Source organism: Aulonocara sp. 'chitande type north' Nkhata Bay, linkage group LG22 (assembly GCF_057382095.1).
Source record: "Aulonocara sp. 'chitande type north' Nkhata Bay isolate Kocher_YH1m ecotype deep benthic linkage group LG22, A_spYH_male_GT1.1, whole genome shotgun sequence".
NCBI lineage: Eukaryota > Metazoa > Chordata > Actinopteri > Cichliformes > Cichlidae > Aulonocara > Aulonocara sp. 'chitande type north' Nkhata Bay.
In genome coordinates this window covers 35,050,468-35,078,331 of record NC_141364.1, presented here as the reverse complement: position 1 = coordinate 35,078,331, position 27,864 = coordinate 35,050,468, and the positions used below count along the sequence as shown (strand labels likewise).

At 42.1% G+C, this 27,864-nt stretch overlaps 3 protein-coding genes and 1 long non-coding RNA gene across 10 annotated transcripts in view; 2 read left to right on the top strand and 2 right to left on the bottom strand.

Moving 5' to 3' along the window:
* scin (scinderin) overlaps positions 1–3,004 on the top strand; it is a 93,736-nt gene extending 90,732 nt beyond the window's left edge. The window contains exons 13-16 of the mRNA XM_086280682.1: positions 852–973; positions 1,889–1,966; positions 2,041–2,101; positions 2,334–3,004. Coding sequence (XP_086136808.1) covers positions 852–973; positions 1,889–1,966; positions 2,041–2,101; positions 2,334–2,497 — 425 coding nt within the window. The 3' untranslated portion in view covers positions 2,498–3,004. The remainder of the gene's footprint in view (positions 1–851; positions 974–1,888; positions 1,967–2,040; positions 2,102–2,333) is intronic.
* On the bottom strand, positions 1,736–5,541 carry LOC147304578 (uncharacterized). The gene is made up of 3 exons (XR_015126909.1): positions 5,235–5,541; positions 2,320–2,485; positions 1,736–2,048 (listed from the first exon to the last, which is right to left on the bottom strand). It is a non-coding gene; the product is annotated as an uncharacterized LOC147304578 (long non-coding RNA).
* arl4ab (ADP-ribosylation factor-like 4ab) lies at positions 4,618–7,565 on the top strand. 4 transcript variants are annotated; one of them, XM_086280684.1, is made up of 2 exons: positions 4,618–4,758; positions 5,740–7,565. In XM_086280684.1, the coding sequence occupies exon 2, from the start codon at positions 5,817–5,819 to the stop codon at positions 6,420–6,422; it is 606 nt and encodes a 201-aa protein (XP_086136810.1). In that variant the 5' UTR covers positions 4,618–4,758; positions 5,740–5,816; the 3' UTR covers positions 6,423–7,565. The 4 variants fall into 4 exon arrangements, with proteins under 4 accessions (XP_086136810.1, XP_086136812.1, XP_086136813.1 ...); XM_086280686.1 differs by lacking the exon at positions 4,618–4,758 and adding an exon at positions 4,802–5,097; XM_086280687.1 differs by lacking the exon at positions 4,618–4,758 and adding an exon at positions 5,202–5,630.
* A 6,221-nt stretch (positions 7,566–13,786) lies between these two features.
* anln (anillin, actin binding protein) lies at positions 13,787–24,081 on the bottom strand. 4 transcript variants are annotated; one of them, XM_086280367.1, is made up of 23 exons: positions 23,929–24,081; positions 22,388–22,538; positions 21,881–22,303; positions 20,867–21,189; positions 20,436–20,736; positions 20,044–20,210; positions 19,859–19,948; positions 19,662–19,770; positions 19,088–19,371; positions 18,875–19,008; positions 18,648–18,789; positions 18,427–18,562; positions 18,002–18,175; positions 17,710–17,836; positions 17,507–17,555; positions 17,333–17,386; positions 17,193–17,225; positions 17,082–17,100; positions 16,366–16,478; positions 15,954–16,040; positions 15,749–15,856; positions 15,393–15,565; positions 13,787–15,307 (listed from the first exon to the last, which is right to left on the bottom strand). In XM_086280367.1, exons 1-23 carry the CDS (start codon positions 23,944–23,946, stop codon positions 15,187–15,189), a joined length of 3,336 nt encoding a protein of 1,111 aa, XP_086136493.1. In that variant the 5' UTR covers positions 23,947–24,081; the 3' UTR covers positions 13,787–15,186. The 4 variants fall into 4 exon arrangements, with proteins under 4 accessions (XP_086136493.1, XP_086136494.1, XP_086136492.1 ...); XM_086280368.1 differs by having other exon boundaries at positions 19,088–19,305; XM_086280366.1 differs by having other exon boundaries at positions 19,088–19,374; positions 20,436–20,733.
* Between the last annotated feature and the right edge of the window lie 3,783 nt (positions 24,082–27,864).

The following is a 27,864-nucleotide window of genomic DNA, read 5'->3' as shown; positions in this document are numbered from 1 at the left end:
TAGCCATACATGTGTATACTTTTGCTAGGAGTGTGTTGGAAATTTGGTAATTGAGTGTTGTGCAGTGAATTGTGCCTACAGTTTTGCAAAGTGTGTGTTACAAAATTGCAAACTGAGTGCAAAGCAGTTTTTGTGCTTTTAGTTTTGCAAACTCAGTGAGTGGTTTTGCTATAAGTCTGAATAGTTTTAGAGATTGTGCTACAGGAATCACAGTTAGGGTTTAAGCATTCAGAAAAAACTGTAATCTGACTGTCTGCAGGTTTTACACGCAGTTACTGTCCCTCCATTTACAAAGGCAGAGGCATCATGGTGTGATTATTTTACATGTAGTTGTTTTTTCCTGTGTAATAATATTCAACATTGATATCAACACATTTTTCAAAAAATGCCTCTCTGTGCAAAATGGGTTCAAAAACATAAACAGCTGTGGGATCCTGTTTGTCCGTGATTTAAACAGCCAGCAGCCCAGCGCTGCTCCCGACTAAAGGAAAACCAGTCCTGCAGGGAGACCTACCTCGGCACTTGTGCAGGTGAAGCCAGAGGGAAGATTTGCTTCACCATATTTTCTAGTCTTTGGCTTAGAATGAAGTTGGTTTGGAAACATATTCAGCGATGCTTCATCTCCTGCTTTGCGTTTCTGTGGGCGCCCCGTGCTAGCAGTGTCCAAGCGTTTTGTTTTTTTGTTTTTTCCTCCCCTTTTCATACCGCGTCCCCCCCTGCAATGGCTCTGCGCCCCCACCCCTCCCCACCCCAGAGGGCAGGCCCCACACTTTGGGAAGGTCTGCTCTATATGAATGTTTGAATGTGATTATATGAGCTTCTGAGATGTCACTTTGTATTTTGTCTTGCAGCTAAGTTCTGGGCTGAATTAGGAGGGAAGAAGGAGTACCAGACATCAGAGAGGCTGGAGAGTCCGTCTATGACTCATCCTCCTCGACTCTTTGGATGTTCCAACAAGACTGGCAGGTTCACAGTAAGTTTTTAACATGTGTCATTTTCCCCTCATGAAGGAATCTATTTGTTACTTTTCTTTCCAGCATATTATTTATTCTGTTTTTATTGTATTCGTTTATGATAATAATAATAATAATTAATAATAATAATAATAATAATAATAATAATAATAATAATAATAATAATTAATAATAATAATAATAATAATAATAATAATAATAATGTATTGCATTTATATAACCGAACCACGGTCGCCCCCAAATTATGTGCTTAACAAATTTATTAGACCGCTCATCATAAAAATGAGAAAACAAAAACCTGAATTTATATTATTTATCAGACTAATGACATTTTTTTTGTTTTGTTTGTATTACTTTTGCCACAGTTTCCCACAGATGTAACAAACTAAGATGGAGGGACAGTTTTCTTTGCTTACTATCCAATCGTAGTTGGAGGCTCACATTTGAACTATTTATGGGTCATGATTAGCGCCTCTGTGCTGTCTTTCAGTCCAGCTTTGCCCAGCCACTGGTAGCACTTCTGGATGTCAGTCACTTGTGTTAAATAGGCCCTTGACAGCATAAGACCCACATCATGTATAGCTGCTTCACCAGTAATTATGTGCTGTTATATTTTCCAGTCAGACAATCAGCACATTTGGTGTAGTGCATTTATACAAACTGGAAGACCCGGATATCATTAAACACTCCTCTAAATAATAAATGCAGCCTTTATAACACAGGTTACAGTTATTCACAGCACTTCAGTTACCTGTTACATTCCCCATGTGGTCAGGTGGGACAGTTGTGCTATAACACAGTCCCGTGTCATTAAAACCTACATTCTGAGCTTCTAATCCTCATTCAACTTTTGTCACATTGTGCTAAACACTGATCATTGAAATGTAGCTGAGTTTAAATGTTATTGTATGCAGATTGAAGAGGTTCCAGGAGATTTCACACAGGATGACTTAGCTGAAGATGACGTGATGCTGCTGGATGTCTGGGACCAGGTACTCAACTGTAGAACACGACAGACATCTTAGGACAAAGTGAACAACCCCTCACACGCACTCTTCTGTTGTAGGTGTTTGTCTGGATTGGAAAGGATGCAAACGAGGTGGAGAGAGCTGAATCTCTCAAATCTGGTGAGCTTTTGACTTTAGTCAGAATGTTATTAGGTAGCATGAGACAAACTATAGTAATATTCAAAGATCTTTGAATAATAAAGAGACTATTTGAACCTGTTCTGAAATACAATAGCTAACAGCTAATGGGAACCCTTAATTATATTGTTTTTTAGATTTTTATCTACAAAATTCATCCTACAACAAACTTTTGTTTGAGGTTCCTGTCTGTGACTCACTGTCTCCTCTGCAGCCAAACAGTACATTGAGACTGACCCAGGGGGGCGTGACAAGCTGACTCCTGTGGTGGTGGTGAAACAAGGCCATGAACCTCCCAACTTCACAGGCTGGTTCCTGGCCTGGGACCCTTCCTACTGGGACTCTATCACCAGGAGCGTGAAGTCTCTGAATGTTTAAAACATTCACATGATAAATCACCAGAACACAGAAATATTATCATCTTTATAATCAGCACAATTTAAATATATATCTACATGTGTACTGTCAGTGGTAGATTTCTTCCCTAAAGTTTGAATACAACAAGCCTCTAAACTTTAGAGGCTTGTTGTATTCAAAGCAGTCTGTATTAAAATCCTTTAATGGGAACAGTCCTGTATTCACTGCGCGATAAGCTGCTTTCTCATACCAGCTGAAACAACTCAGCTTGCTTTGATAGTAATCAGTAATTAAAGGTTTTTATGGCGTGCATAATGTTACGAGTGTTTATGAAGTCTTGGCCAGCTGAGGGTTTCAAATGAAGCGATACTAGCTCTGCTCATCCCTGTTAGTACTCTTATTGCAGCATATTGGATTAACTGAAGGCTACTGTGTCATCTTCTAGTTCAGCAGTCCAGGGCATTATTCTCTGGAAGGATGTTCCTGATTTTGACAATATTGTGCAGCTGAAATAAAGCATGTAAACTTCAGAGCTATATAATAAAAGTAGATAATCAAATGTTGGAAGTTCCTGCATTCTGTTCTTCTTTGGTCTGTTTTGACACATCCACGGTGCAGGCAGTGATACATAATGGTTTACACCTCCTGATGCATCATCATCTGCCAGGACACTGGAAAGTTTTCTTTGCCATCTGTTTTTGTATCGGTCCTTCTGAATCCCTTAAACTTACAAAAACAGCAGTTTTAAAAAATGCAAATGCATTGCTCTGAATATGTGTATTGGCTGCTCTGTGCTTGCAAGATGTGTACTGGGTAGCTTTATATTTACTGTGTGAATGAGAGTCATTCATTTCCTGTGAATTGTTACCACTTCTTACAACAGTTGAAACAAAAGCGTGGCAGACTCAGTGTATTTAGTCTTCTAGTTTCTCCATCCATGTATGCAAGTAGTCACAGTCTGAATGATACAATTCCACCACCAGAGGGTGAACACGAGGCCCGGTGTAGATGTTTGTATGCCCCCAGATGAATTTTACATTTCCAAGCACCAACTGTGCCTATAATAATATAATTAAAAATATGTAATAAACAATATTTGGCCACGACATTCATATTGATCCAAAAGCACGTGAATCTCAACCTCATCCACAGAGCAGAGTTGCTCATTTATGGGCTGGAGACAATATGATAAAAATTAAAATAAGCAATGTAGTTGTTTCTTTGTTTTTTAAATTGTATACGTGGGGGTTAGCACTGCTGCTTCACAGCAAGAAGGTCCTACTGCACCTGTCTGGGTCCTTTCTGTGTGGAGTTTCCATGTTTTCACCCGGGGCCCGGTGACTTCTCTCCGGATACTCCCGCTTCCTCCCACAATCCAGACATGCGGTTAGAAGGATTATGTTAATTCGTAATTGCCCAGAGGTGTGAATGTGTCTGCCTCCCTGCGTCTAGCCCAGCGGCGGACTAGCGACCTGTCCATGTGTATCCCGTCTATAATGTATTTTTAAACCCTTCAACATAATTTAGGCCACTGTGTGTGGAATACTAACCTGAAAAACTGGCCTTCTTCCAAATAAATAAATACATAAAGAAACCTTTCGACCGACACGTGCTCTTTGATGCACAGTCCCGGGTTTGAGTGTAACCGCGAAGTGAGTCGCTAAATAAATAAATATATAAATAAATGACTTTAAATTAACAGTGTTACATAACTTTGGAAAAATTGAGGTTCATGATAATTAGACTATAAAGTGCATGGAATGAATCCCGAGTAACTCTGAAATAGTATAAACTTTTAATATCACTAGTATCCATTACTATTACAAGTATTACTATACTCCTGTTTTGACGAATGTTCCCGTGGTGGGCGTACAACACGAGGGGAATCGTATAAATAGGCCACTGACGCTGGACTCGCAGCTCTTGTATGATTACAAGATTTTACACGAGGATGATGCATTATGGGGAAACCTAAAGCTATATAATTTCCTATTTCAAACCCTTCCAAACAATAGCACCCTTTGTATCGGTACGTTTAATGAGCCCTTCCCTTTTACGTGATTTGCTTCGAAGCCTGTGGAAGTCAGCCAAACCAAATATGCCGGCTGTGCTTTTATTTTGAAAAGCGAAAGCGGAAATAGTGGTGTTTATTCTAGTGGTCTTAGCGCCGCTGCGGAATGGAGAGGTAGTAGTAGTTGTAGACGTCTGAGGAGGTGACAGCGGTGGGTGACCGAACCTGTGGACGCACTGCCAGCTGTGATGGGTTAACATCGTTTGTTGAGGTACGTTTCTTACGCTGCTACTGTGACGGATCCGTTCTTCTGTAGAAAACAGCGATAACAGCCGGGAAATCCTATCCAACCCCAGAGACAGCTCAAATTAATTTCCCCTCAATGAAGCAAATTGCGTTGATGTCCGCCTGCTTTGTCATGTAACGCTAACCTAACGCTGCTTTATATGTAAACGTGCATAAAAGGCCCAAAGCGCTAAGACTGCTTTTTCCAACACTTGTTGGCTTTGCAAGCGAGTCAGGTCTGTAACACAGGACCCACAGCACTGCACGCCAGACTCCATTTGGATCGCTCACAAACTGACGCCGCTCCTCGGATAACAAGCTAAAGGTATTCACAGTGTTTGATATAGATAGAGATGTTTCATCAATCTTTATTTGCCATATTTCAGTTTTGGCTAACTCTTAATACTAGGTTTTAATGAAGCGCTGGTGGCGCATCACTTATCGCCGTCTCCGTGTGTCTACCTTCAGTGAGCAGGGCGGGAGCGGCCGCTGCAAACCGGGCATAAAGTCATAGAAACGCAGTTTTCTTGTCGTCGGAAACGTGTTCATCAGCGACCTCACGGGAGCCCAGTTCTTCAGCACATGTCGATTTGTTAGTAACGTAAGATTTATTTTAATTTATAGATTAGAAACGGACCTTTCGGCATAAAGAAGTCGGTTGCCAAGCAACACATTTTTAAAGCAACATGTCAGTGTGCTCAGTTTAAAAAACACAAAGGCCGGTTTTGATCTGTCCATGGAGGTGACGGATGGATTTGGGGGGAATTTAAAAGATCTCCTTCCCCGTTGTTTACGAGTCACACGTTGAAGTGCGCCCTGCTGTTTTATTCCGAGCTCAGTCCTCAGTGTCAGGATAATGTAAGGGTGTGTGGGTTTATTCACTTCCTGGGTGTTTGTGCCCTTGTAAAGTAACAGAGTGCTGTGTGTTTGCATGCCTGGACTCATGCATTTCTCCTCTACATTCTAGCTTTTGCTGCAGTTCTTTCACAACAAGATCAACCTCGGGAATATTTAGTGGCAACTTCTTTCGGTCTGTGTGCCAAGATGGGAAACGGACTGTCGGATCATCGCTCACTGCTCCCCTGCCTCCCCTGCTTTCAGGCTCTTCACATTGTCATTCTAGGACTGGACTGTGCAGGCAAGACCACTGTGCTGTATCGCCTGCGTTTCAATGAGTTTGTGAACACTGTCCCGACCAAGGGATTCAACACAGAGAAGATCAAAGTGTCTCTTGGAGGCAGCCGTCGGACTGCGTCTTTCCACTTCTGGGACGTAGGCGGCCAGGAGAAGCTGCGGCCTCTGTGGCGCTCGTACACGCGCTGTGCTGATGGCATTGTGTTTGTGGTGGACTCGGTGGATGCCGAGCGCATCGAGGAAGCCAAGGCAGAGTTGCACAAAATCACACGGCTGGCAGAGAACCAGGGTGTGCCGGTCCTTGTGGTGGCTAACAAACAGGACCTGCGCAATTCTCTTAGTTTGCCTGAGATGGAGAGCATGTTGTCTCTAGGTGAGCTCAACACTGCCACACCCTGGCACCTTCAGCCTGCTTGTGCCATTATCGGCGAGGGACTGCAGGAGGGACTGGAGAAGCTCCATGCCATGATCATGAAGAGGAGAAAGGTGCTGCGGCAGCAAAAGAGGAAGAGATGATGTGCTAGTAGAGGAACTACAAACTATGAGCAGAATCTAAAGCTGCACAAGTACGGCTGAATACAACACTGGGTTTAGCTGGAACAGTGATACCCATTCTGTCAGTTGCCCCTTTTTGTTTGGGTCTGTTCCTTCAACTGAAATGGCTTAAAGTCAGCCGGTGCTCCCACTGAGGACAGTGCAATGGATTCTGAATGCAAACAGTCATTCTAAAGTTAGTGCAGCAATACGCCGAACTCTCAAAGAAGGACAAAAAGCTTTTGTGTTTATTTGTTGAAACATGCGCTGTACCAACTTAAAAACAATCAAATAAGTCTCGATCGTGTATATTCCACCAAAGCTCTGAAAGTTGACAACGACTCACTAAGTACAGAATCACTACTGACTCCTAGAAACAGCGTCACGTGTCACTATCGCTACAGTTGAATAGAAGCTATTTTTCAGAGGTGCGCCTGTGTTCCTGCTGACACGTCTCGATGACATGACAAGAGTACACTTACACTAATTGATTTTCATCATCTGGTTACTGTTTAAACATAACAGTAATCAGTTTCTTCACTTGACAGCAGTGTCAAAAGACCAAAATGTGACTCATGTGAGTTGTTTTCTTAGCATGAGGCTGCTTTTCAATCAACTGCACCAAAAAAGGGCTTTATATACTCTCTGATATTAGATTATATTACAAAATGTAGTCAATAATTGACGTTAGTGCTCAAATATTTAAAGCTAACAACTATAACTACTATCATAAAAAACCACAGTGAGAAGTCAGAGTCACACTTGGAGTAAGATGACAATCAGTCAGCATTATACTTTTTGATATGCAAGTGTCATCTGCATTGCTGCTAAGATGTTAGTTTTCAGGTCACCAGCCACATTTCTTCATTTATTAAGTTCTTCAGGGTCATGTCTCCTTGTATTGCAGAACATAGACTGGACCCACATGCTTTACTTGCATTGTTGTAATGTCTAAGCCCGTCCTGTGATTACTGTGCCACTGTCAGTGCTGCTAACATTGGATAAAAACTGTGATGTTAAACGTCATCTGAGAATTTATTTTCATGTTCAGTGAGTAGTGATTGTTTCTTGTTTTTTTACTTCCTTTTTGTTGTAAGGCATTAATAATACACTTTTAAAAAGTAATGCTCAAGTACTTTTTTGGACATCGATTAACATGATCAGAGTGGAAGCGTCAAAGCGTTTGGGTGTATGTAACTGTCGAACTGCTGCTGCAGTGAGATAAAAGGCTGAGCAGTTCTTACTGATTGAGTTAAGGATTCGCAGCCACCGGCTTTTGCACGTCTCAGTGCTATGAACGCGAGCTTGTTCGCTTATTCAAAGGTAGCCTAACGAGGCTTTACAAGTTTACAATTTGGTAACTTTGTGGGAAAAACAGAAGCAAACTCGGTGTCACTGGTTCCAGCTGCACCACATGTGCTGTTGAAGGTAAACGTGTTATCGTGTGTCCTTGTGTGTAAGCAAATGGGTTGTGTAGCACCAAACTACAGGACTGCATCCAAAGTCGGGGTGCCCATGGATGACCGTGATTATTTGCTATAAAACACGACTTTGATTCCACTTCTTCAAAGGAAGGGAATTGTACATCATGTGTTCAGTTATACTAATAAAAGTACATTTGTAAATCCGTTGGTTAAACAGGGCCGTTAAAAAGTGTTTTCTCCCTTCCTAATTTTTATTTTTTTGGCATGTTTGTCATACAAATCTTTCACACAAAGATGCCCCAAGTAAATACAAAATGTAGTGTTAAGGGATTATTTAATTTATTGAGGCTGGTGGGCTTACTTGCTTTTATTTGTTACTAAGGGAAAAGCTACCAAAGCCAACATGCACTGTGTGGAAAAATATTAGCCTAAACCTAATAACTGCTTGTGCCAGCTTTGAGAGCAGGAACTGCAATCAAGCATTTGAAATAATGTAATGAGTCTTTGAAACTACTGTGAAGGAGTTTTGGCCCACTTGTCTTTACAGAAGTGTTCAGTTGAGCCGTATTTGAGGATTGTTGAGCACGAACTGCTTTTCATGGTCATTCCAGAGCATCTGGATCAGTTTTAAGGTCATTTCAAAACATCCAAAACCTTGATGATGGTTTTCTTTGTACCATTTCGAGGTGGACTTGTTGGTTTGTCTTGGGTCATTGTCCTGCTGAATAATCCGAGTGCACTCAAGCTTCAGGGCATGAACTGAGCTGGATTTTCTTGTAGAGCTAAATTCATGGTTCCATCAATTACAGTACGTTGGTCAGGTCCTGAAACAGCAAAGCAGCCCTAGATCATCACACCACCACCACTACATCTGACTTTTAACTGTGTCACCCACTCCTTTGTGGATAACGGCTTTCACCATGGTTCAATGAAGTCCCAAAGACTCTGTTTCTAAACTGCTCCTGAGTGTCTTTAGCTCGAGGACATGCTGTGTTTTGCTTTATGGGATCTTTTAGCTACTTCATTTTATCAGACTTTGTGATTTCTTGGGTCATCAGGTCTGAGTGTAGCTTTTCAAAAACTCTGGTTAATCACAGTTCATTCATGGTTTAATAAGGGGTGGTAATTACTTTTTGCACACAGGGTTCAGATGAAATAATTAAAAAACTAATATTGTATTAACTTTGGATATCTTTGCCTAATATTATGAGTATAATATATATGTAAGTGTGACAAATATGTAAAATAAGAAGTCAGGAAGGGGGCAAATACTTTTAAATAAAAGTAAAATAGAAAGTTGCTCTCTGTAGCACACGAAAGTCAAATATCTGTCCTGATAATCTGAAAGTGTTTTTATCTGAACTACGTGCTGGATGAACACAAAATCGGCCATTTAGTAATCGTTAGTTGGCAGTTTGCAGAAATGGTCCTGCTATCTCTTCACTCGGTGCTAAACGGTTGGTTGGGTGGGGTCTTGTCGGCAGGCAGCCAGACTCTTCTCAGGAAACCGAAGCAAGGAAGGGAGTGGTTCCTCTTACATTATCACCGTATCCTGTTCTCAGCTCTGAAAACTGCAGTTTACACCGTTCACAGTTGGAGCTGACTGGGAATCAGATTAGAAGTCCACACAGCTTTCAAACGTCCCACCTCAACCCTGCACCCCTCTCCGCTGCTGAGTATACACCCCAACATGGATGGCCATGCTTTTAAAGTCTTTTTTTCTCAGCTGTTTAAAAGACTGGAGGAACGGCTATGAAAGATATGCTGCTAGCCACTGGTGCTGCTACTGTGACCCCTGAGTTAGCTCAAACTCACATTAGCTGACCTGAAAGTGATTCAGAACACTGTAATGGTTGGAGACCAGTATGCCCTCAGTAACAGTCATCCTCCAGTGTCCTTAGCAGGCAGCCGACTGGACTAGATACAAGTAGAAAAGTGGTGGCGTCTCTCAACCTCATTTTGACCTCATTCTAAACACACACGTAGAACCTGATAGAGAAGCTGCAGCCAACAGTGTGTCTTCACTAATCCATCATTAATGAAACTCCAGGACCAAGAAGCCCAGGACTGGTATGATTATGTAGAAAAAAATGACACCTTCAGTAGTGTTTTACTGCCGGCAGTCACCCTCCAGCCAAAGGGAAAAGGCAGTCTTGACCTGGCACGCCGCTCTACTTTGTGTAATGGAAAATACACAGGGGCGCTGGGCAGATACTGCTGTGGAGGAAGGAAACTGCAGATGCTTGAATGACAGCCTACCGACTGTGTTTAAAGTGGACATGACATGTAAAAAGGCTCATTTACAGCACGGAGCCCTGCTCTAAAAACTGTCACAGACTTAACTCTGTGAAGCTGGAGAAGTTCTTAGAACATGTTTAGCACCACCATGTGCCAGAAGAAGAACATGACATGATATGTGTCTTATACACCCAAAGAGTATGGTATTGATACACTAATGCAGTCACTCTTCATGTAGATTTAAGTTTACACAGCCCACCATGGATCGCAAGAGTTTTAAAAGCTCATCTATTCTCCTAGTTTACACAGTATTTGTGTTCTCTTCGGTCAGCAGTGGGTTTTGCCTCTGAACTCTATCATAAACGCCATTTTTGCCCAGTTTCTGTCATATTGTGAAATCATAAACACTGGCCTTAACTGAGGCAAGTGAGGTCGGGAGTTCTTTAGCTGATGTTCAGGGTCCTTCTGTGACCTCCCAGATAAGTCGTCAGTGCACTCTTCGAGAAACTTTGGTAGGTTTAACAATGTTTCCTGTTTCCTCTATTTGTAAATAATGGCTTTAGGTATGATTTTACTCCACTGCCGGTGTGTTCGGGATCATCGGCATGCTGAATAATAAAGCTGTTTCCAATCAAATGGCTTCCAGATGGTACTGCGTGATATCTGACTGTACTCTGCTGCATTCCCAACACCATTTGCTGAAATGTAGTAGAACAAAGAACACACACCAAGAATACTTATTCAGTGTTTTTCACTAAGTAATCTTAATAAAGAAGACTGTTGCTACCTCAGAGCACATTGTGTACTGTCGGTCCTGCGTGCTGCACAACAACATTCAGTATATAGTATTTACTGTTATTTACACTTAGCTAGATTAATGCGATGGTGCTGTGTTTATTATGTTGCTCTCTTTTTTTGCTTCTCTTTTCTTTCTCTCAACAGGTGATCCAGGACATTTGTATATTTCTCACTGTCCCTCTTCCTTCTGTTTTTCTTTTCCTTCATCTTTCTCTCTCCCTTTCCTATCCCCCAGCCATGTCTGTCCCGTCTGTAACAACTGAAAATTAAATTAAATTACACCAGTAAAAAATACCTTATTCTATTCTTAGAATCAATCAACAGACAAGTTCGACTTATTACTGGTGATCCAGAACAATCTCTCCCAATGTTGCAACAGGTCAGACACCCCAAATTCTTGAAGGACCCCGTCTTAGGGACATGATCAAATGTCCAAGTCCAAGTCCACAAAACAGATGTAGACTGGAGGGTCAAACTGTCACCACACTCGAATATAGAATAAAGAGCTGGTCCGGTGATCTGCAACCAAGATCAACATCACACTGATGCAACTGAATCAGAGATTCAACTTCCCATCGCCGAGTAGATACTCACGAAATCAAAGGATTGGTGAGAAAATGTGATGCTTCCAGCTAGCTTTGAACCAGAACTCTGAATTTAACTTACTGTATCCCAAGTTGTATGTTCAGCATTACTTACTATGGTGATTTAACCAGATTTTAAAAAGAGCCACTTTTGTGACACACAAAACTGACTTGTCCCATTTTTCATGTGCCACCACGCTGCCTCCAGCCAGCTCAGCTCAGCAACAGTGAAGCAATTGGGGCAGATTCATTTCGCTCTGTGGCTGACACACTTCGTACTTACAGCTTTATAGTGCAGCTCAGGCAGAGGAAATGTTTTTTCTAGACAGTATAAAGGGGGCAAAACTGTTTTCAGTTCAACTTCACAGTGTTGCCTTCCTGCTTTTGGAGCTACTTCAACCATATATTCCAACATCACACTATTTAGAAAATGTGCTCCATCATTCTAACTACACGGCTCACCACTAACACGTGAGACTTAGCCTTCTTTACTGCCACAGAGAGTAGGTTCCTGGCACTGTACAGGAATGGCGTGCTACACTGGATATTCAGTGCCAGTAACTGTTTCACTAGTCTAGCCCACTTGAAGTCACACAGAGATATGTCCCATTAAATAAGAGGTTTGACTCCCCCTGTCCTCAACTGCTGACCCACAAGGCAGGATATTGTCCACAGGGTCATAAATTTCCCTCGGTGTCGCCTGCTCTGGCTCCTGGAAGACAGTTGACTGTGGCTGCTGGTGTCTGTAGCTTGAATGTCTGAGAACAGAATCACCAAGTACCAGAGTTTGATTCCCAGCAGGTGTGTCGCCGAGCGGAGGAAGACAGACACATGTGGGTGGTGAATGGGAGAATAGTCTATGTTGATTATTATAAAGGAATATCTGCATCTTTTGTTAGGCCAGCAGTTTGATTGCTTATTGTGTCAATTAATATCTGCACTATTTACATGACGAGACATCACGATTATTTAGGTAATAGTATATAGTGCATATAATGCTGTGGGTTCTCTGAAGGACAAAGTGACATATCAGAGGAAGTTTTACTCCCAGATATAACTCAGCTGCATGCCTTAAAGCTAATAACGCCCTCAAAGCCTTTAGTGAAGCCAGAGTTCTGCAGTGAGCAACGGACTAGAAATCCATATTGTCCCATATTAGCAAATAAAGGCAAAGCTTGATTAAAAATTTCTAGCCTTTAAAGACATGTTTAATAAAACACTTAAAAATGTAGTTTTGAGCGATTTAGTAACTAAATCTGAGAGCTGGGATAGGCTCCAGCTCCAGCAAAGGACAAGCAGAAGCGACTGGATGGATGTATTTAGTAACTGTTGCACATAGAACATAACCTAAGCACAATAAGCACCACAGGCCGTGCCAGTGCAGCAGCGGTAGGGGGCGAGGGTTGGGTCATGCTAAAATAGTCTATCGTGCTAAAATAGAAACTAAATGTGAGCTACTTCTATTTCTGGGTGGTATTTATATTGATGCTTTTCTACTTAGCCTTTTCCATAATAAGCATCTATGGAAAAGGCTAAGAAAACTAATATTGTTCAGCATGAACACATTTTATAAGGACTGCTCAAATTTAGCCTGATGAATGTTTCTTTGATTGGTCAGAGGCCCTGTTGGTGGTCAGTGGGGCTCTGGCAGTGCTCATCCTGTTCCTCCTTGCACAAAGGAGCACATACTGCTCCTGTTTAAATACCTCAGGACGTATTGTAAGGTATTTGACCGCCCGGGGCTCCTGAGCTGGAACATCATTAAATCTACGATGGTAGATTTAATGATGTTCCAGCTGCAGCAGCTGTCTTAATGTGTCAGGTTACAAAAGCAGAGAGGTGCACGATCTAGACCAGCCAACTGCCAAAGCTGTCTTTATAGGTCACACTTGCTGATGAGCAGGTAATCAAGTGCATTTTGTTAGCAACACATGGCTGTTACTCTGAAATCTCATGTAAGCCATTAAAGATGTACTTCGGTATTTATGTGGTTGCACAGTCCTGTGGAAACTTTATTTTTCACGACAGAACTGTTTATCTCAGTGAGGTCACTTGTTTCCTGCATCATCGCTGTGTAACCTCTTTGCCGTTTATCACAAACACATGATTGCACTTCTTGCTGCCGAGAAGGCCCAACCAGTGATTCAGTTTAGGAACTGACTTTATCCAGTAAGGTTTGGAGCTTTTATTCTCCAATAAAGGAAATCATCATTTAAATCTGCATTTTGTATTTACTGGAGTTATTTTTCTATTAAACTTAGTTTGATAATCTGAAACAAGCATGACAACTGTGGAAAACCCCAAGAAATCAGAAAAGGGCAAATACTCTTTTTAATGCACCAAATTGCAAAAAGGTAAAAAAGCACCGTTTTCATTCAATATAATTACACAGCAACATGTAAAACAGCCCGTCCATTCTTTTTTTAATAAAGCTTGTAGCGTACATTGTTAAACAGCCACGTTTACCAAATCAGTGTAAAAGGATGGAACAAGAGATAACTAGAGATAATGATGCATGGAGACCATTTTCAGGTTGCATTTATCAACATTTGCTTTTAAAAAAGTGCTTTTATTGAAAATGTTATTTATTTACAGGTCACTAGACTATTTTATTTACTCTGCATTGTCTAACAGGTACCTAAGAGGTAAACGTGCACTCTGTAGTTTGCTGTTACACCTGAGACTCATTAACATGTATATAAAATGACATTTGAAAAAGGTGGCTGCTGATGCTGCCCCCAGCTTCCTGGTAGATACACGGGTGGCATCAATTTTAAAATCATCAAGTTACTGTCACAAGTGAAGTGACCTCAACCTCCCCCCTCCACGTCGCTGCGATTCAAACTACACTAGTTATACCGATCGTATAAACTCCTACGTCACTGTGTTCATATGCATGTCCATGCTGCCTGCCCACCTGCCAGGGTGACAAGCTCTCATCAGCCTTTTACAGCTGAGGGGTCAAAACTGTCACCTAAATTAAACCCCCCCCCCCCTCAATTTCTTTGTGTAGATGAGCCATGTGTTATATCTGACAGAAGCTTTACATTTTAATTAAAAATAAGAAAACTGAAACATGGAAGCACAGTGGTTAAACACTGCTGCATCACACTGATGTCTGGAGCTCTTTGTGGAGCTGACATGTTCTACCTGTGCCTGCCTGGTTCTCTCTTCCACAGACATGCACAGTAGGGTAAGACAGGCAGCTGGGACATGGGCCAGCATGCTGGTTATGCAGACTCAGGCTTCAGAGCAGGATATGTAACAGATCGGCTCCCCAGTTATCTCCATTGAACATAATACTTTTTTGGGGGAGGGGGTTATAAAGCATGGACACATATACACACTCACTCGCGCGCACACACACGTATATATTTAGAGACAGAGGAATTTGAACACCACGCACATTCAAATTTCAACACTGAAACCAAAAGTTTTAAAGCCATGCAGCATGTGCATATTAAATATTAGCATTAACGTAAAAACGTGGCAACATCAGCCAAAGCACATCAAACCAGGCTTATGCATCAGATATATAAAAACCCAACACCCACATCAATGCAGAAAAACCTGTTCTAGCATGTGTCGGATGTTTATTTCACCTCCTGTGATCAATGATCCTACTCAAATATCCAACTGGTATGATAGTATATTGCACTTAGTAAGCCATGCATCATCAGCAGTCCAAAGAATACAAAGGGATTAGTTGGGCAGCGGTCTGTTACAGGCATCTGGCTGCCACATCCGCAGGTCCACCAGAATCTGGTTCAGCTTCTTCATCCACAGATTTCTCTCCTCCTTGGTGTCAGCACTCAGCCAATTTCTGCACAGGAAAACAAGCAGAGTATGTTGACTGTCATCAAGCCACTCTTCAGGAGTAAGTACCTGTCCATATGGTGGAAACGTACCTAGTGACACACGTGGTGTTCTGGCACTGGCTGACAAGCGTTTCTCTGTCATCGTCTCTCCGTGGTCTGATGGTGATGAGCTCAAACGTGTTGGGTCGGGCACAGAACTCTCTGCTGGCTGGCTCCACTGCCTTACTTGTGCAGTTGGACAGATTGATGCGACCAATGGGATTCTACGAGATGTAGAACAACCCTGTTCAGTCTTTGCTTACATTTTATTCTTAAAGCTTTAAACTTTGGCACCGTCTATTTAATGTTTTTCAGTTGTTACTGCAGGTTTAGAGCAGTCACATATTAGTCAGCACGTGAATGTAGAGTAACAGACAAACTTGCTTGCTGGCTCGCAGCATTGTTACCTTTCTCTTTTCGTCGTCTGGGTAAGTCCAGTAGGAGATGCAGTATCCTGACAGGACGCACCATCGTCTGTGCCAAGCTCCAAACCCACTAACATCTTCAAACATCGTCTGTGGTAAGAAAAAACAAAGACAGATGATTAGACTTCAAGAATAGTTGTAGCAGCAGCACATTAAGGCCAGCATCAGCCTCATGAGCCATACTCACCAGGAAGCCCCTTTCCTCCACCTTTGAGCCCACTTCACAGTGCATCTTAAGGTAGATGTGGCCCTCCAAAGGGCACAGGAATGGCACCTATGACCCAGAGCAGGCAGACTGAATGGAAGGCTAACACTTCATACAGCACTATGCAAAAGTCATGAGCCACTGCACATTTCTTTATATTTTACTGGGAAAATAAGAAATGACAATCATTTGATTTCAGTACATGTGGGAGAAAAACAGTGGTGCAGTCTACAGGTGAATATGGACATGGAAACACTGTGTGTGTGTGTCATGGTTACATACATAGGCTGACATAATTACTGAGTTTACAGATGCATGAGGATGTTACTGCCATGGATGTAACAGTGTGAATGGAGACAGATATACATGGACTATGAACTCGGGGCTTTCATACCTTCTCCAAAGGAAACTGGGTCTTCCCAATTGAAGCCAGGGTGAGCTTGTATGCTCCAATCAGAGCAAAGTTACTGGTGCGAACCGCATTGGGGCCTCCAGGACTGGCCACAACTGCAACAACATACATTATGCTTAATAATGACAAGTGACACAGGGGGAAAGTACTGAACACATGAAAAAAGGAAGGTGCAAAAAGGCATGGCCACACCCCCAGACATCTGTCAGTAATTAGAAACCCTGCTACTGGGTGCAAATGCGTCTCAGCTGGTTCCTATAAAAAGGTGCCTCATTACTGACATCTAGTGAGAATTTCATGTCAAAAGAATCTTTAGAAATATATTGACTTGAAAACACTGGTGATGTGTACCCACTCTGGCTCCATCTGGCTCATTTGTTTTTTTCAGACATGCATTATAGCTAAACATCTGTATTTGGTTTTGCTCAGATACAACTTTCCACACAAAAGCTGTCACACTGTGACTAAAGACGTCACCTGGAAGAGTATTGAAATGTTTCTCCTGTTTAAAACGGCCCAAATGAACAGAATCCACAGTGTGAGAACAACAGATCACTGATTCATCCAGTACGTTTATTTGACCTAATAAAGCTCATTTCTCCTTGAAGCTTATATTGAGACCATCACTCTGTATCTTTTACACTTTGTTACATAATAGTCTTCACAGCACAGTTTGTATAAACCTTAGTGTCACATACCTGGTGTCTGTGTCGTCTTCTGCAGGAGAAGAATAAATTAATTAACATGTGGAAAAAAGGAGCTTTTTTCTCATTTTTCCTTTAAAGTTTTAGTTTTTTTTAAATACTTACAGTGATGGCAAGGAACTTCTTTGGAGTGATAGCCTAGGAAGATGAAGAAATATTACATTTGTTTTAAAGAGTAAAGTGAGAACAGCCACACACTCTAAAAGCAACAGCAAACAACAAACGTAAAATAAAACAGGAATTACCTTCGACTTGTTGGTTTTCTTCTTCTTGTCACTGCAGATTTCCCGTTTCTGCACCTGAAAGGGAACAGCACTGTGCACCATCAGTAACACTGCAAAACAGAAACTTACAGAAGACTATGAACAGACGGTGTCACAGAAATACAGCGTTAGTACTTGCAGAACGAGGACACGTACCAGACAGTATACTTCTACACTGATGTCAAAGCCACTGTCAACGTCAGATCTGAAAGTCAAAGATTCTCCTCAGCAATCAGTAAATAAATTGATTATGTTTAGTTAATAGTGTTTAACAACAGAGGCGACGTGCTGAAATGATGAGTGACCACAGCGGTGTGACTGAAGGCCAACAGTGCCTCCACTAACTGCTTCTGACTCACATAGTGAACTTGGTGGGGAAGGTGAGGGTGTCGCCACTCAGGCCACGGTGTGTCGTGGCTAAAGGCGTGGCCACAATGTTCTCTGCTCCCGCCCTGATCATGATGAAAAATGAATGTTTGGTAGACTCTGAAATAATGGAAACAAACAGCATGACAACATTAGTGTGAAATTGTGGGATTTCACTCTGACTGAAGATTCTTAAAACTGACAAATAACAGTTTAATAAAAGCACTCATTTGAGATGTGGTCTAATGGAGAACATGGAGAACTGTAGAGTTATGGATCGTGTACCTGGTTTATTGGCAGTGGAACAGACAAAGTCTGCCTTGAGAGGCAGGCGTAGCTCCTGCAGGGTGATGCAGCCTTTGGAGGCCATTGGCTGCGGGGCTGCAGGCCCCTCTTTCCTTCCTCCTGGATTTCCTTTCAGCTGGTCCAGCTCCACCTTCAGTGCTTCTCTCTTTTCGCCTGAGGCCATCAAACGTAAACAAAGTCATATCTTTGGGCCAAACCATGTCCCTCGTTAATCTTCTAAACACCGACATGTGGAACTCTATCATCGACACAGGGTAGGTCTCTGCAATGCTTTCACATTTTATACAGGAAACTAAATATTAGCACTATGTGTATTTTTATTTGTGTTCCTTTACTCAAGACTCTGTGATCGTGCTATGTGAACAACCTTGAGCTGACTAAGGAAACATTAGAGATGTGCTTACTTGCCACCAGCAGCAGCCTCTCTGCCTCAGCCTCCACCTGCGAGCCTTTCCCGTGTTCTTCATCTGTGCAGCAGTTGAGTGCCTGGCTGGCTTGATAGATAACCGTCTGCTGCAGGTTGATTTCATTTGTCAGAATCTACACAAAAGGTAGATTTGTGTGTAAGATCAGACTGTAGTTTATTACCAGTTGAAATCCTATATGGAACAAGTTTAATGTAAACCTTTATCTTCTGTTTGACACTGAACAGGCTGGATGCTCGGGGCTCCTCGGCTCTCTTAGAAACGTCTTCTTTTCTCACAATAACCTGCTTCACACTGGGCCTCTCGGTGTTCTTCACCCTGGTTGACCTGTATGCATCGATACTTGCACACAGCAACAAACATTCAGTGAGACGGTGAAAACAGACGGCTCTGAAGCATCTCAGCACTGCACGGAGGAAACACTTACCTGTAGGGAAGCTTGTGGTCCTCACTTGAGACACTTGCACCATCTCCATCTGAGGAGGTCTGGAAGCTTTTGGCTATGGCGACATCGTCGGGAGTTGTGCTCTTCATAATGAAAGAGTTGGCTGGAGTGGATGTCTGCACAAGTCATGAAGAAAATATTATCACTGAACAATTACCGCTGCATTTCCATGGACGAGGACTCGTCGGTGCTTACCATCATTCTTTTTTCTGGACTGTTTACCACAGCGGCCACAGTCTCTGCCAGTGGAGTGAGGAGGGACATCGAGGAGATGTTTAAAGCATCTTCCTCATCACCGCTGGGATCTTCACTCTGTTCTAGATCTCCAAACAGCTCGTTGATGACGGTAGAATTGACAGACTGATCCACGTTTTCTTCTCTTTTCTCCTCTGGGGTCTCTTCAGTCAACTTATCTGTAGTGTGAACAGCCACTTTCAGGGGGCTGGAGGTCAACACTGGAGGGGAGCTCAGCTGACGACCTGCTGTTTATTTAAACCCATGTTACAAGTCTTGAGATTGTCATCAGGAAGTATGGTTTGTTTTGTTGTGTAGAGCTGTACCAACATCCTAAACTCAAAATCTGAAGTTAAACTGAATCACTGCTGAGGGTCCAACAGAACCACCGATGGTGACAAAACACACAGCAGTCATTGCACTGTGACTAAAAACAATATGCCATATTATAATCTGCCCGACACCAGATAACTGATAGCTTCACTTTACCAGTAGTCCGAGTACTCGGGCTCTGTTCGGGACTGTCATGCAATACCTGAAGGAGCGCACTCGCCGCCTGCGTCAGATTTCTTACATGGTGCAGGGAATTCATCCGGCGGCTCAGATGAGATCACTTCTCTCTCAACAGGCTTTACGACCTCTTCCTGAAAAGTACATCATTTGAAAAATCCACTGGGGTGAATGCTGGGAGACTTTATTTACTCTGTGTGTGCCTGATGCTTCCTGTCCAACCTTAGTGTCCGCTCCTCCTTCTTTGTCCTTCCACATTTTGCTCCTCTGCTGGAAGCGACTGCAAATTTGAGCCAGCTCACTCTCACGCTCCTGAAACGAGCAGGCTTGATATTAGAATGTGCCATTCTGCTATTCGGATAAGGGCGAAAAACATAACTGCAGCACCAAGAATGACATCAACCTACCAGTTTCTGCCTCATAGTGATGTCAGCGGTGGTTGTGTTTGTAGCCTGGGCAGCTCTGAGTCTCTCCTGTACCGACCTGGTGTTTGGACTCACAGAGGCAGCGCTGGTCTGTACTCCGACTCGAGCAGGTGAGCTCTGGTTGATGCGCTCCCGCAAAGATTTCACTCCTATTTGAGATGGTAAAAATCACTCTAACTTGTGGAGGATAGAATCAACTAATGGGTCTGTGTCAACACTGATTTGAGCAGACAATTAAATGACAATGTAGGAAGGTGCCCCTGGTACACAAGTGAATAGAATCGGCTGATGTGCTAAGAAACTGGCCATATCAAAACATGCAGACACTGCCACTGAGCAATTTTCATCATAACCAGCTTTCCAGTCCAACTCACCAAAAGCTCCTGTAGTAACCTTTTCCCTCGAGGCTGGAAGGTCAGATGAGCTGGGCTTGGTGCAAAGCTCCAGCTTCTGGGGACTGCAGGAGACATTTGGGCCTTTGGACAGGGCCTGATGTTTTTGGGGACTTTGAAGCGCTGACATGGAGGAGCTGGCCTTCTGCTGACTAGATAAGAGGGCCGGTTCCTCAACCGAGGTCTTCTGATGAATAGAGGACACTGTCGCGCCCTGGTTGGAGCACTTCTGAGGACTGGATACCAAGTCGGCTTTTTGAAGGCTTGGAGAAAACGCAGCCTGCTGAAAAATAAACAGATGGAAAGCCAGTTTATTTATACAGGAGATATATTTCTAGTGACCCAGGAAACCTTGCAGGAAAAGCTAAAATTTGAATAGTGAAGCGATTATGCACAAGATAAAAAATGAATACCTGCTTGGAGATGCCCGTGCACTTGCTCCTCACGGTTGAACTGGTCACCGAAACGCTGGGTTTAGTGCTGGAAGCCGCAGCACCTCTGACTGTAAATCTGGGACTAGACGAAGCAGCGAGCGTCTCCTTTGCTTTCTCTTTGGGGGTTTTAGCATGGCTGAGATCATCCTCCCAGGAACCAATGGTTGTAGCCAGGTTGGCCAGTCTGCCTCTCCTCCCAAGGGAAATTTCTGAGGAGACAGAGGGACTGGCAGCTGGTTGGGCATCAAACGGTCTCTTTATCGTGGATACAGGAATACAGTCTGAAGGTACATCACAAGCATCTGAAAAGGGAGAAACTATTTCACTTTTACACGTTTATTCACACGTAAAAAACAGACGTTATCTGGAATTTCAGGATTAGAGCTCATCTGAGGACGAAGATGGAACATCTGTTTTTCTGAATGCTTCTTGGTGTCATAAACTGTAACTGTAACCAAAAGAATCACGTATAAGAGAGCCAACAGTGTGTTATATAGTTCTACATTACATATAAGAGAGATTTCTTTAAAATAGACAGCATCAGAAAGCATTTCAACCTCCTGTTGTCTGCTTGTAGAAGTGGGAATCACCAGACAACACAATACCTGACCTATGATACGATATTACTGCCATTATCGCATTTTTAAAACTAGATTACACACAGTCACTAAAACCTGCCATAAGACCGACTCACTGTACCATCAGTCTGACACTCAGCACGATCTGTTTCTGAAACTACAGCAACTGTGAGAAATGATCAAAAATCCCACATCTGGGACTTTCTACATAGACAGAAATTCACACACATTTCTTGGTTGAGCCGATTTCATGTAGATTCCCTCAGCTGTTATCTCAGGATGGAGATCTTTTGTCTCAGACTAATTTTTATTTATTTCTGATCATTTTGTCCCCCCCCCCCTCCTGAAGTCTTGTTAATAACTTCCTGTAAATTTAAACTCATTCTATGTAAATTAAACAGCAGGAAACTGTTACCGTCAGTGTTCCAGCACTTCCTCTGCTCTGCCAGGTTTTTTAAGCGTGATTTCATGCCAGCAGCAGATGGAGCTGGATCCTCTGTGTTACTCTGAGGAGCTGGATTGGCGGCTCCTATCTGTGCTTCTGTTCTGCTTGGAGGAACAAGAGCAGTGCAGACAGCCATCTTGTCGGGTTCTGGGCGTTCTGCTTTCAGCTGCACTGCCTGAGACTGCAGAACAGGCTTTCCTGAAGTCTTCTCCGAGGAGGAGAAAGGCCGGATGCTGGCTGGACCCACCGGGGGCTTTTTGTCTGTGGGAGGATCTGAGAGAAGAGGAGCTTGTGGCATCACCGGCTCCTGGTTCTCTTCATCAGCTGCAGGTTGGACATTTTCTCCAGAGCACTTGCGCTTCGAGGGAGATGGCTTTGTGGACGTCTGGGGCACTGAAAACAATAAAGAGATTTAAGCAAACACAAGACAGCTGCAGCTCAGAGGTTAAAGTGCCAAAACACTAAAGGGGCTCATACCTTTATCAATAAGAGACTCGCTGATCACAATGTTTGTGTCAGTCAGTGGCTCTCGAGGCCTTTTCACCACCTGTCTGTTCGCTGCATTGGTTCTTTCTGCGAGTTTCTTCTGGAGGTTCTCTCTGCGAGCTCGAGTTCGCTCCAACAGTTTCTAGTTTGGTAGAGTTGGGTTGTTAATAAAACATCACCTCTGTAGTGTTCAACTGCTAAATTACAAACTAAAGCCAGGTGCACAGAGGGATTTATGGCAACGCTGCTGCATCTAAAGGGATGATGCCGCTCACAGATACAGTTTCTGCATCAAAGATCATTTACAAGTGTTTACACCTCATATACACGGTTTAATAGTCTCCTATAGCTTTGGGCTCTCACTGTTCTCTTTGACTACTGTTACAAATATTTCCCTCACTGTCAGATTCTAATGTTTCTTAGTTTTAGCTGTCAGAGCTGATAACTCCTGAAACATGTGAACGCATCCAAAGAAACACGAAGTAACCAAAGATAATAAGAACGTGTTTGCTTTCCCTCGTGTTTCTAACACTGCGCTTACATTTCTCCTGTTTGTTTCATTCTGCTGTCTTACTATTCATATTTTAATTGCTGCATATTTAACGGGAATGCACCCATAACCTCGTTGTCCATGAACAATTGCACTAAAGGCCTAATTCTATTCTGCTGTGCAAGTCCCGACACGTACGACACCCTACATCAGCTCTGCAGGCGCTGACGAAAAGCATTGCTGAAGAATGACGCACGCTCCTGTACGCCTGCGGTTTAAACTCTAATGACATCAGACCTGATTCATGTCGGTTAGTTAGCTGGCAGCACCGACATGAGTGAAAATAACAGAAAAGAAAGAAACTGACGCCCAACAGGTCCGACTGCTGGACGCAGCTACGGACACTCAGCGAGTTTAACGACTGGGGCGTTGTTTGACCTCCTAAGACCCGAACTCTTCCACGGCAGCATTTTTAATTTCACTTTGATATTTGGTCACATTGGGGCCCGATGAATGTAAAAACAAAGAATTACCAGGTTTTTTTTAACCTTATTTTTGTTTTTAAGAAAAATGAGAGTCACATGAGAATATTCGTTTAAAGTTTTGATAGAACAGTAGCATATAATGTCCTCGTAAGTGGACATCAGGCCCTTGTAGCGCAAAATTGAGTATTTTGGTCTAAATAACCCAAAATGTGATGTCCACATATGTGGACGCTAGAAGGTTAAGGAGCGCTTAAATATAACGATCATTCAGGAGCGAAATACTTGTTAACTTGTTCCAGCCACATACATACTGACATTAAAATGAGATACTTTTGTGGCTCATGTAGTCGTTTTGACCAAAGAAACACGTGACATGTTTTCTTCAGCCGTGTTAAAAACGTCAACGTCTAAAGCTAATAACAAACAAGCTAATGCCCCGTGCTCTCTGAGCACTACCATTATAACATTTGGTTTCTACGTTAGCTGTGCACTATCCAGTCACTTTAACGCAGCTTCTTCCGTTGTTGGCTGATTAGTAAAGTTTTTCTGTGACTCACCTCAGTAAACGGATCCATTCTGGTTACTTTCTAACAACTCGACTGCAGTTTGAAGTAAAACTACTACAACTGCGCGACTCCAGCTTCTCTCTTTGTACCAAACAGCTTCTGTTCAAATTTGAATTTCGGCGCTGTGACTACTGCGCAGACTCCACATCTTCAACGGACCACTTAGAGCCAATCAAAATCACCGAGAGGGGTCGTGACCGGTGTTGTGCCAAAGAATGACTTCCGGTGTTTCGGTGTGTTTTTTATGTTTGCTCAGATTACAAAATAATCTGCAGTCAGCAGGGTTTACGAAGGTGTTACATATAAAATAAAGAAATGGCCTGTTTTGCGGGTATCTTTACGACTCGGCGTTATTTTACATACTGTGTTCTACATTATATTTGATTCAGCCTTTTTGACCACTTAAAATATTCTGAAATTATTGTTATGTTAATTTTTGTTTTATGTCTTTGCAATTTTTGCTGCCCTCTTGGTCCGATCTCTTTTGGAAAATAAATATTTTCATGTCAATGAGTTGAATGTAAATATATACATTCATTAATAACATAAAAGTTGCTTTGCAAAAAAAAAAAACTGATTGCAGTTTCTACCTGTGACAAAAATATTGTTTCTGGCTTTAAACATTTGTAATTTACGATCGTTTAAATGTCGCCAATCAAAATTTTGGAAAATGTCGGAAATTGCTTTTTTGGCAGGAATTACAATCCTGTCTAAGTTTTCGCAAGAGGAAAAAACAAAAACATAATTCATGCCAACCCGGTACATTGGAAGTCGGCACTACAGAGTCATGCATTCTTGTATCATGTATCACCAGCAGCACAGCTTCGTTGTTGGATTCAAAACCCGCTGCAGCACATTCATGGACGGAGCCCGCTCAGTGCTTTGGCTGCGGCCAGGGCTGGACTGGGACATAAATGGGCATTTTGACTAGAGACCGGCCCACCAGGTATTTATAGGAAAAGCCATAAAGCCTTTGAATGAAAACAAACGCTGCTGTGACAGTGATGTACAGTCTTGTTGGTATATGTATGATTTCTATACATTTTACATCAGATAAAAACTTTGGTTGTAAGATTCAGATAATTATTTAATAAAAGCGAGAAATTTTAAATGAGAATCAGAAAGAAAAGTATTTCTTTGTGCCCCGCCCCTGCACAGTTACCAGCTGTCAGCTACTTAGAAAAGGATCCTGGTGTTATTTGTTTCTCAGAAACAGTTCATAACTTCCCTTCAACTCATTCATGTCACCTAAAAGGTAAACCTGTTTCTCCATCACAGCTCTGATGATCCAGTAGGGGAGACCGGGGATAGTTGTAACATTTTTGACATTTCTGTCTGTAAATTGAAGCTCTTTTAAGGTAGTGGATTCAAAATGTAATGCAAAGTATTTACATGTCTCTGCTATTAAATAATGCAGCTATTTTCTCTGCAGCACAATTACCCATTGCATGGTATGGCCTCAAACACAAAGAGTGAAATGTTACAATTAACCCCATAGTCTGGGTTAGTTGTAACACATCCTGGGGTAAAATGTAACATAATGAAATAAGGGTACTAACAAAACATTAACATGTAATCTTTGTTTATTCAACACATGAATGCACTTAGAGCCATTTATGTAGCTCTGTGTGTGTGTGTGTGTGTGTGTGTGTGTGTGTGTGTGTGTGTGTGTGTGTGTGTGTGTGTGTGTGTGTGTGTGTGTGTGTGACAGAATGCAGAAATCTAACTTTTGAACATATTCCAACCCCCCAAAAAAGACAAGTTATGGAATTTTCTGCAACTGAATATTTCATTAATTTTGGTTGGTCTTCCTTGAGTTTGGCCTCATTGGCTCAGTGGGCATTATAACCTACAACTCTTGCACCAATTTTGAACATAACAATGAAGCTGAAAAAATGTAGTTGTTCACCAGCATCGCAATTCCATTACTTTTTATCCTGGCTTACCTTGGTGTGGTTTGCAAAGTGCTTCAGAAAGATGAGGAAATCTGTTTCTTGCACCCATCCTGATTTATTTCCACTACCAGTACTTCCTACTGGTCCATCTCTGACACAGTGGTCTGCATAATGTATGTGTGGGAACACAAACAGTGGAGGAATTGTGTTGCCAATGGCATTAACCGCATATACAAAAGCGACCAGTGAACCTCTCTCTGCTGATGTCGTTGCCCCAACTTGTTTAATATAAGTTAAAGTAATAGTGTGGTAAGTTGTAACATCTGCATTATTGTTACAACTAACCCAGACTGTTGCTGTTACAACTGACCCAGACTGTTGCTGTTACAACTGACCCAGACTGTTGCTGTTACAACTGACCCAGACTCCTATAGCCATGAACTAGCTAACATTACAGCCAACGGCTAAAACATTAGCACTAAAGACCTACACAGAATATATCCCCATAGACAAACAAATAACATAATTTAAGTTTGATGAGTTTAACTGCAAAGCAGATAATGCTATTAAACATTGAAATAAAGTAGAAAAACTTACTTTTTGGCATACAAATGACTTTTTTTCATGTTAAATTGTCTGTGTTTGACAAAATGTGCTGATTTTTCACGTGTGATAGCAGAACTGAATTGGGCATGCACAGGATGAGTCACATCATTTGAAACTTAGCCCTGATTGGAGAAATTGGAAGTGTTACAACTGACCCACGTTACAACTATCCCCGGTCTCCCCTAAGGACATCTCCTGGTTTCATCTTCATGTTTCCCTCTCACCACATATCCAAACCGACATCATGACCAGCAGCTTTCCAGCTGTGGCTCCAGCAAACATCAGCTGATATTAGAAATTAATATTAAATAAATTCTAACAACAGCTGATCAAGCTTAAACGTGCTGCTGTTGTTTAGCGTGACATCCGCTGGTTTCCTCTTTCGGCACAAAGTGGGAGATAAACAAACAAGAGAGCCGATCAGCTGATCATTGATCAGTTTCATGATTGAAGCAGCAACAGGAGAGAGAGGGGGGAGAATGAGAGAAGAAGAGGCAGCTGTGCAGCAAAGACAAAGAATAAATCCAGCTTTGTGTGTTTTTCCATTCTAGCTGAATGAAACTGTTTCTTTTCAGCTCAATACCAAACGTGTAATATTTTCTCTGAATGCGAGACGATTCCGTTTTTACAGGACGGTTGGCAACTTTACTAACTAACCCTATGAATAAAATAAAGTTCACAGTCAGTAACATCACAGCACCACCCAGCTGTATAGAAACTCCATCATGCTAGTTAGCACGCAGTACGAGTTATTGAAACTGACGGTAAGAAGTCAGCACAACGAAAATAATCTCCACCTAAACTTGTTTTATATCTGACCCAGACAGACTGCAGGTCATCACTTCTTACCTGAAGTTCAGTTCACCTGACACTCGGACCTGCTTCTCCTGCCTCCACTTTCCCTCATTTTTTAGTTTTAGTTTTTGAAAAAGTTTGACAGACTGTAAATGTGAAAAACAAAATGCAGCATTAGACCCTGATTCGGGCGGTGAGGTGAAGCAACATGAAGCTTCCAGTTTGTCTGGGCTGTGTCTGCAGTGACTGATCTAAAGAACACCAAAAGTCATGAAACTCTGGAGATGTAGGATCTTACTCAATGATCTCTATTATTTTGGACAGATAGTTTAATCTTGATTATTTAACAATGTTATGAGGTTCAACACTTTGGATTCAGTCAACTTGTGTTTCTGTTTTTTTTTTAAACAAGAAAATATGTAATGATATTGAGATATAAAAATTAAAGAAATAAATGTTAAAATAGACATAGAGGAGGATATATGACATGGAGTTATGATGGGTTTAAACGTCACACCCATTTCCATTACAGGTCACTACTGGTCCCTGTGATGGGGACCAGAGGTTGCATTCCAGGGTTTATTTTAAAAGCTAGATTAAAAGGAACACATTTATGATTTGGGAATTCTTT

What these genes read in the sequence shown, in the direction of transcription:
- anln (XM_086280365.1), bottom strand. An exon ending in GTGTAGAAGTATACTGTCTG is followed by an intron (nt 17,387 to 17,506) that starts GTACGTGTCCTC and finishes GTTCCCTTTCAG; the next exon opens with GTGCAGAAACGGGAAATCTG. An exon ending in AGAAAACCAACAAGTCGAAG is followed by an intron (nt 17,226 to 17,332) that starts GTAATTCCTGTT and finishes TCATCTTCCTAG; the next exon opens with GCTATCACTCCAAAGAAGTT.
- arl4ab (XM_086280684.1), top strand. Translation starts at nt 5,817, where the DNA reads ATGGGAAACGGACTGTCGGATCATCGCTCACTGCTCCCCTGCCTCCCC.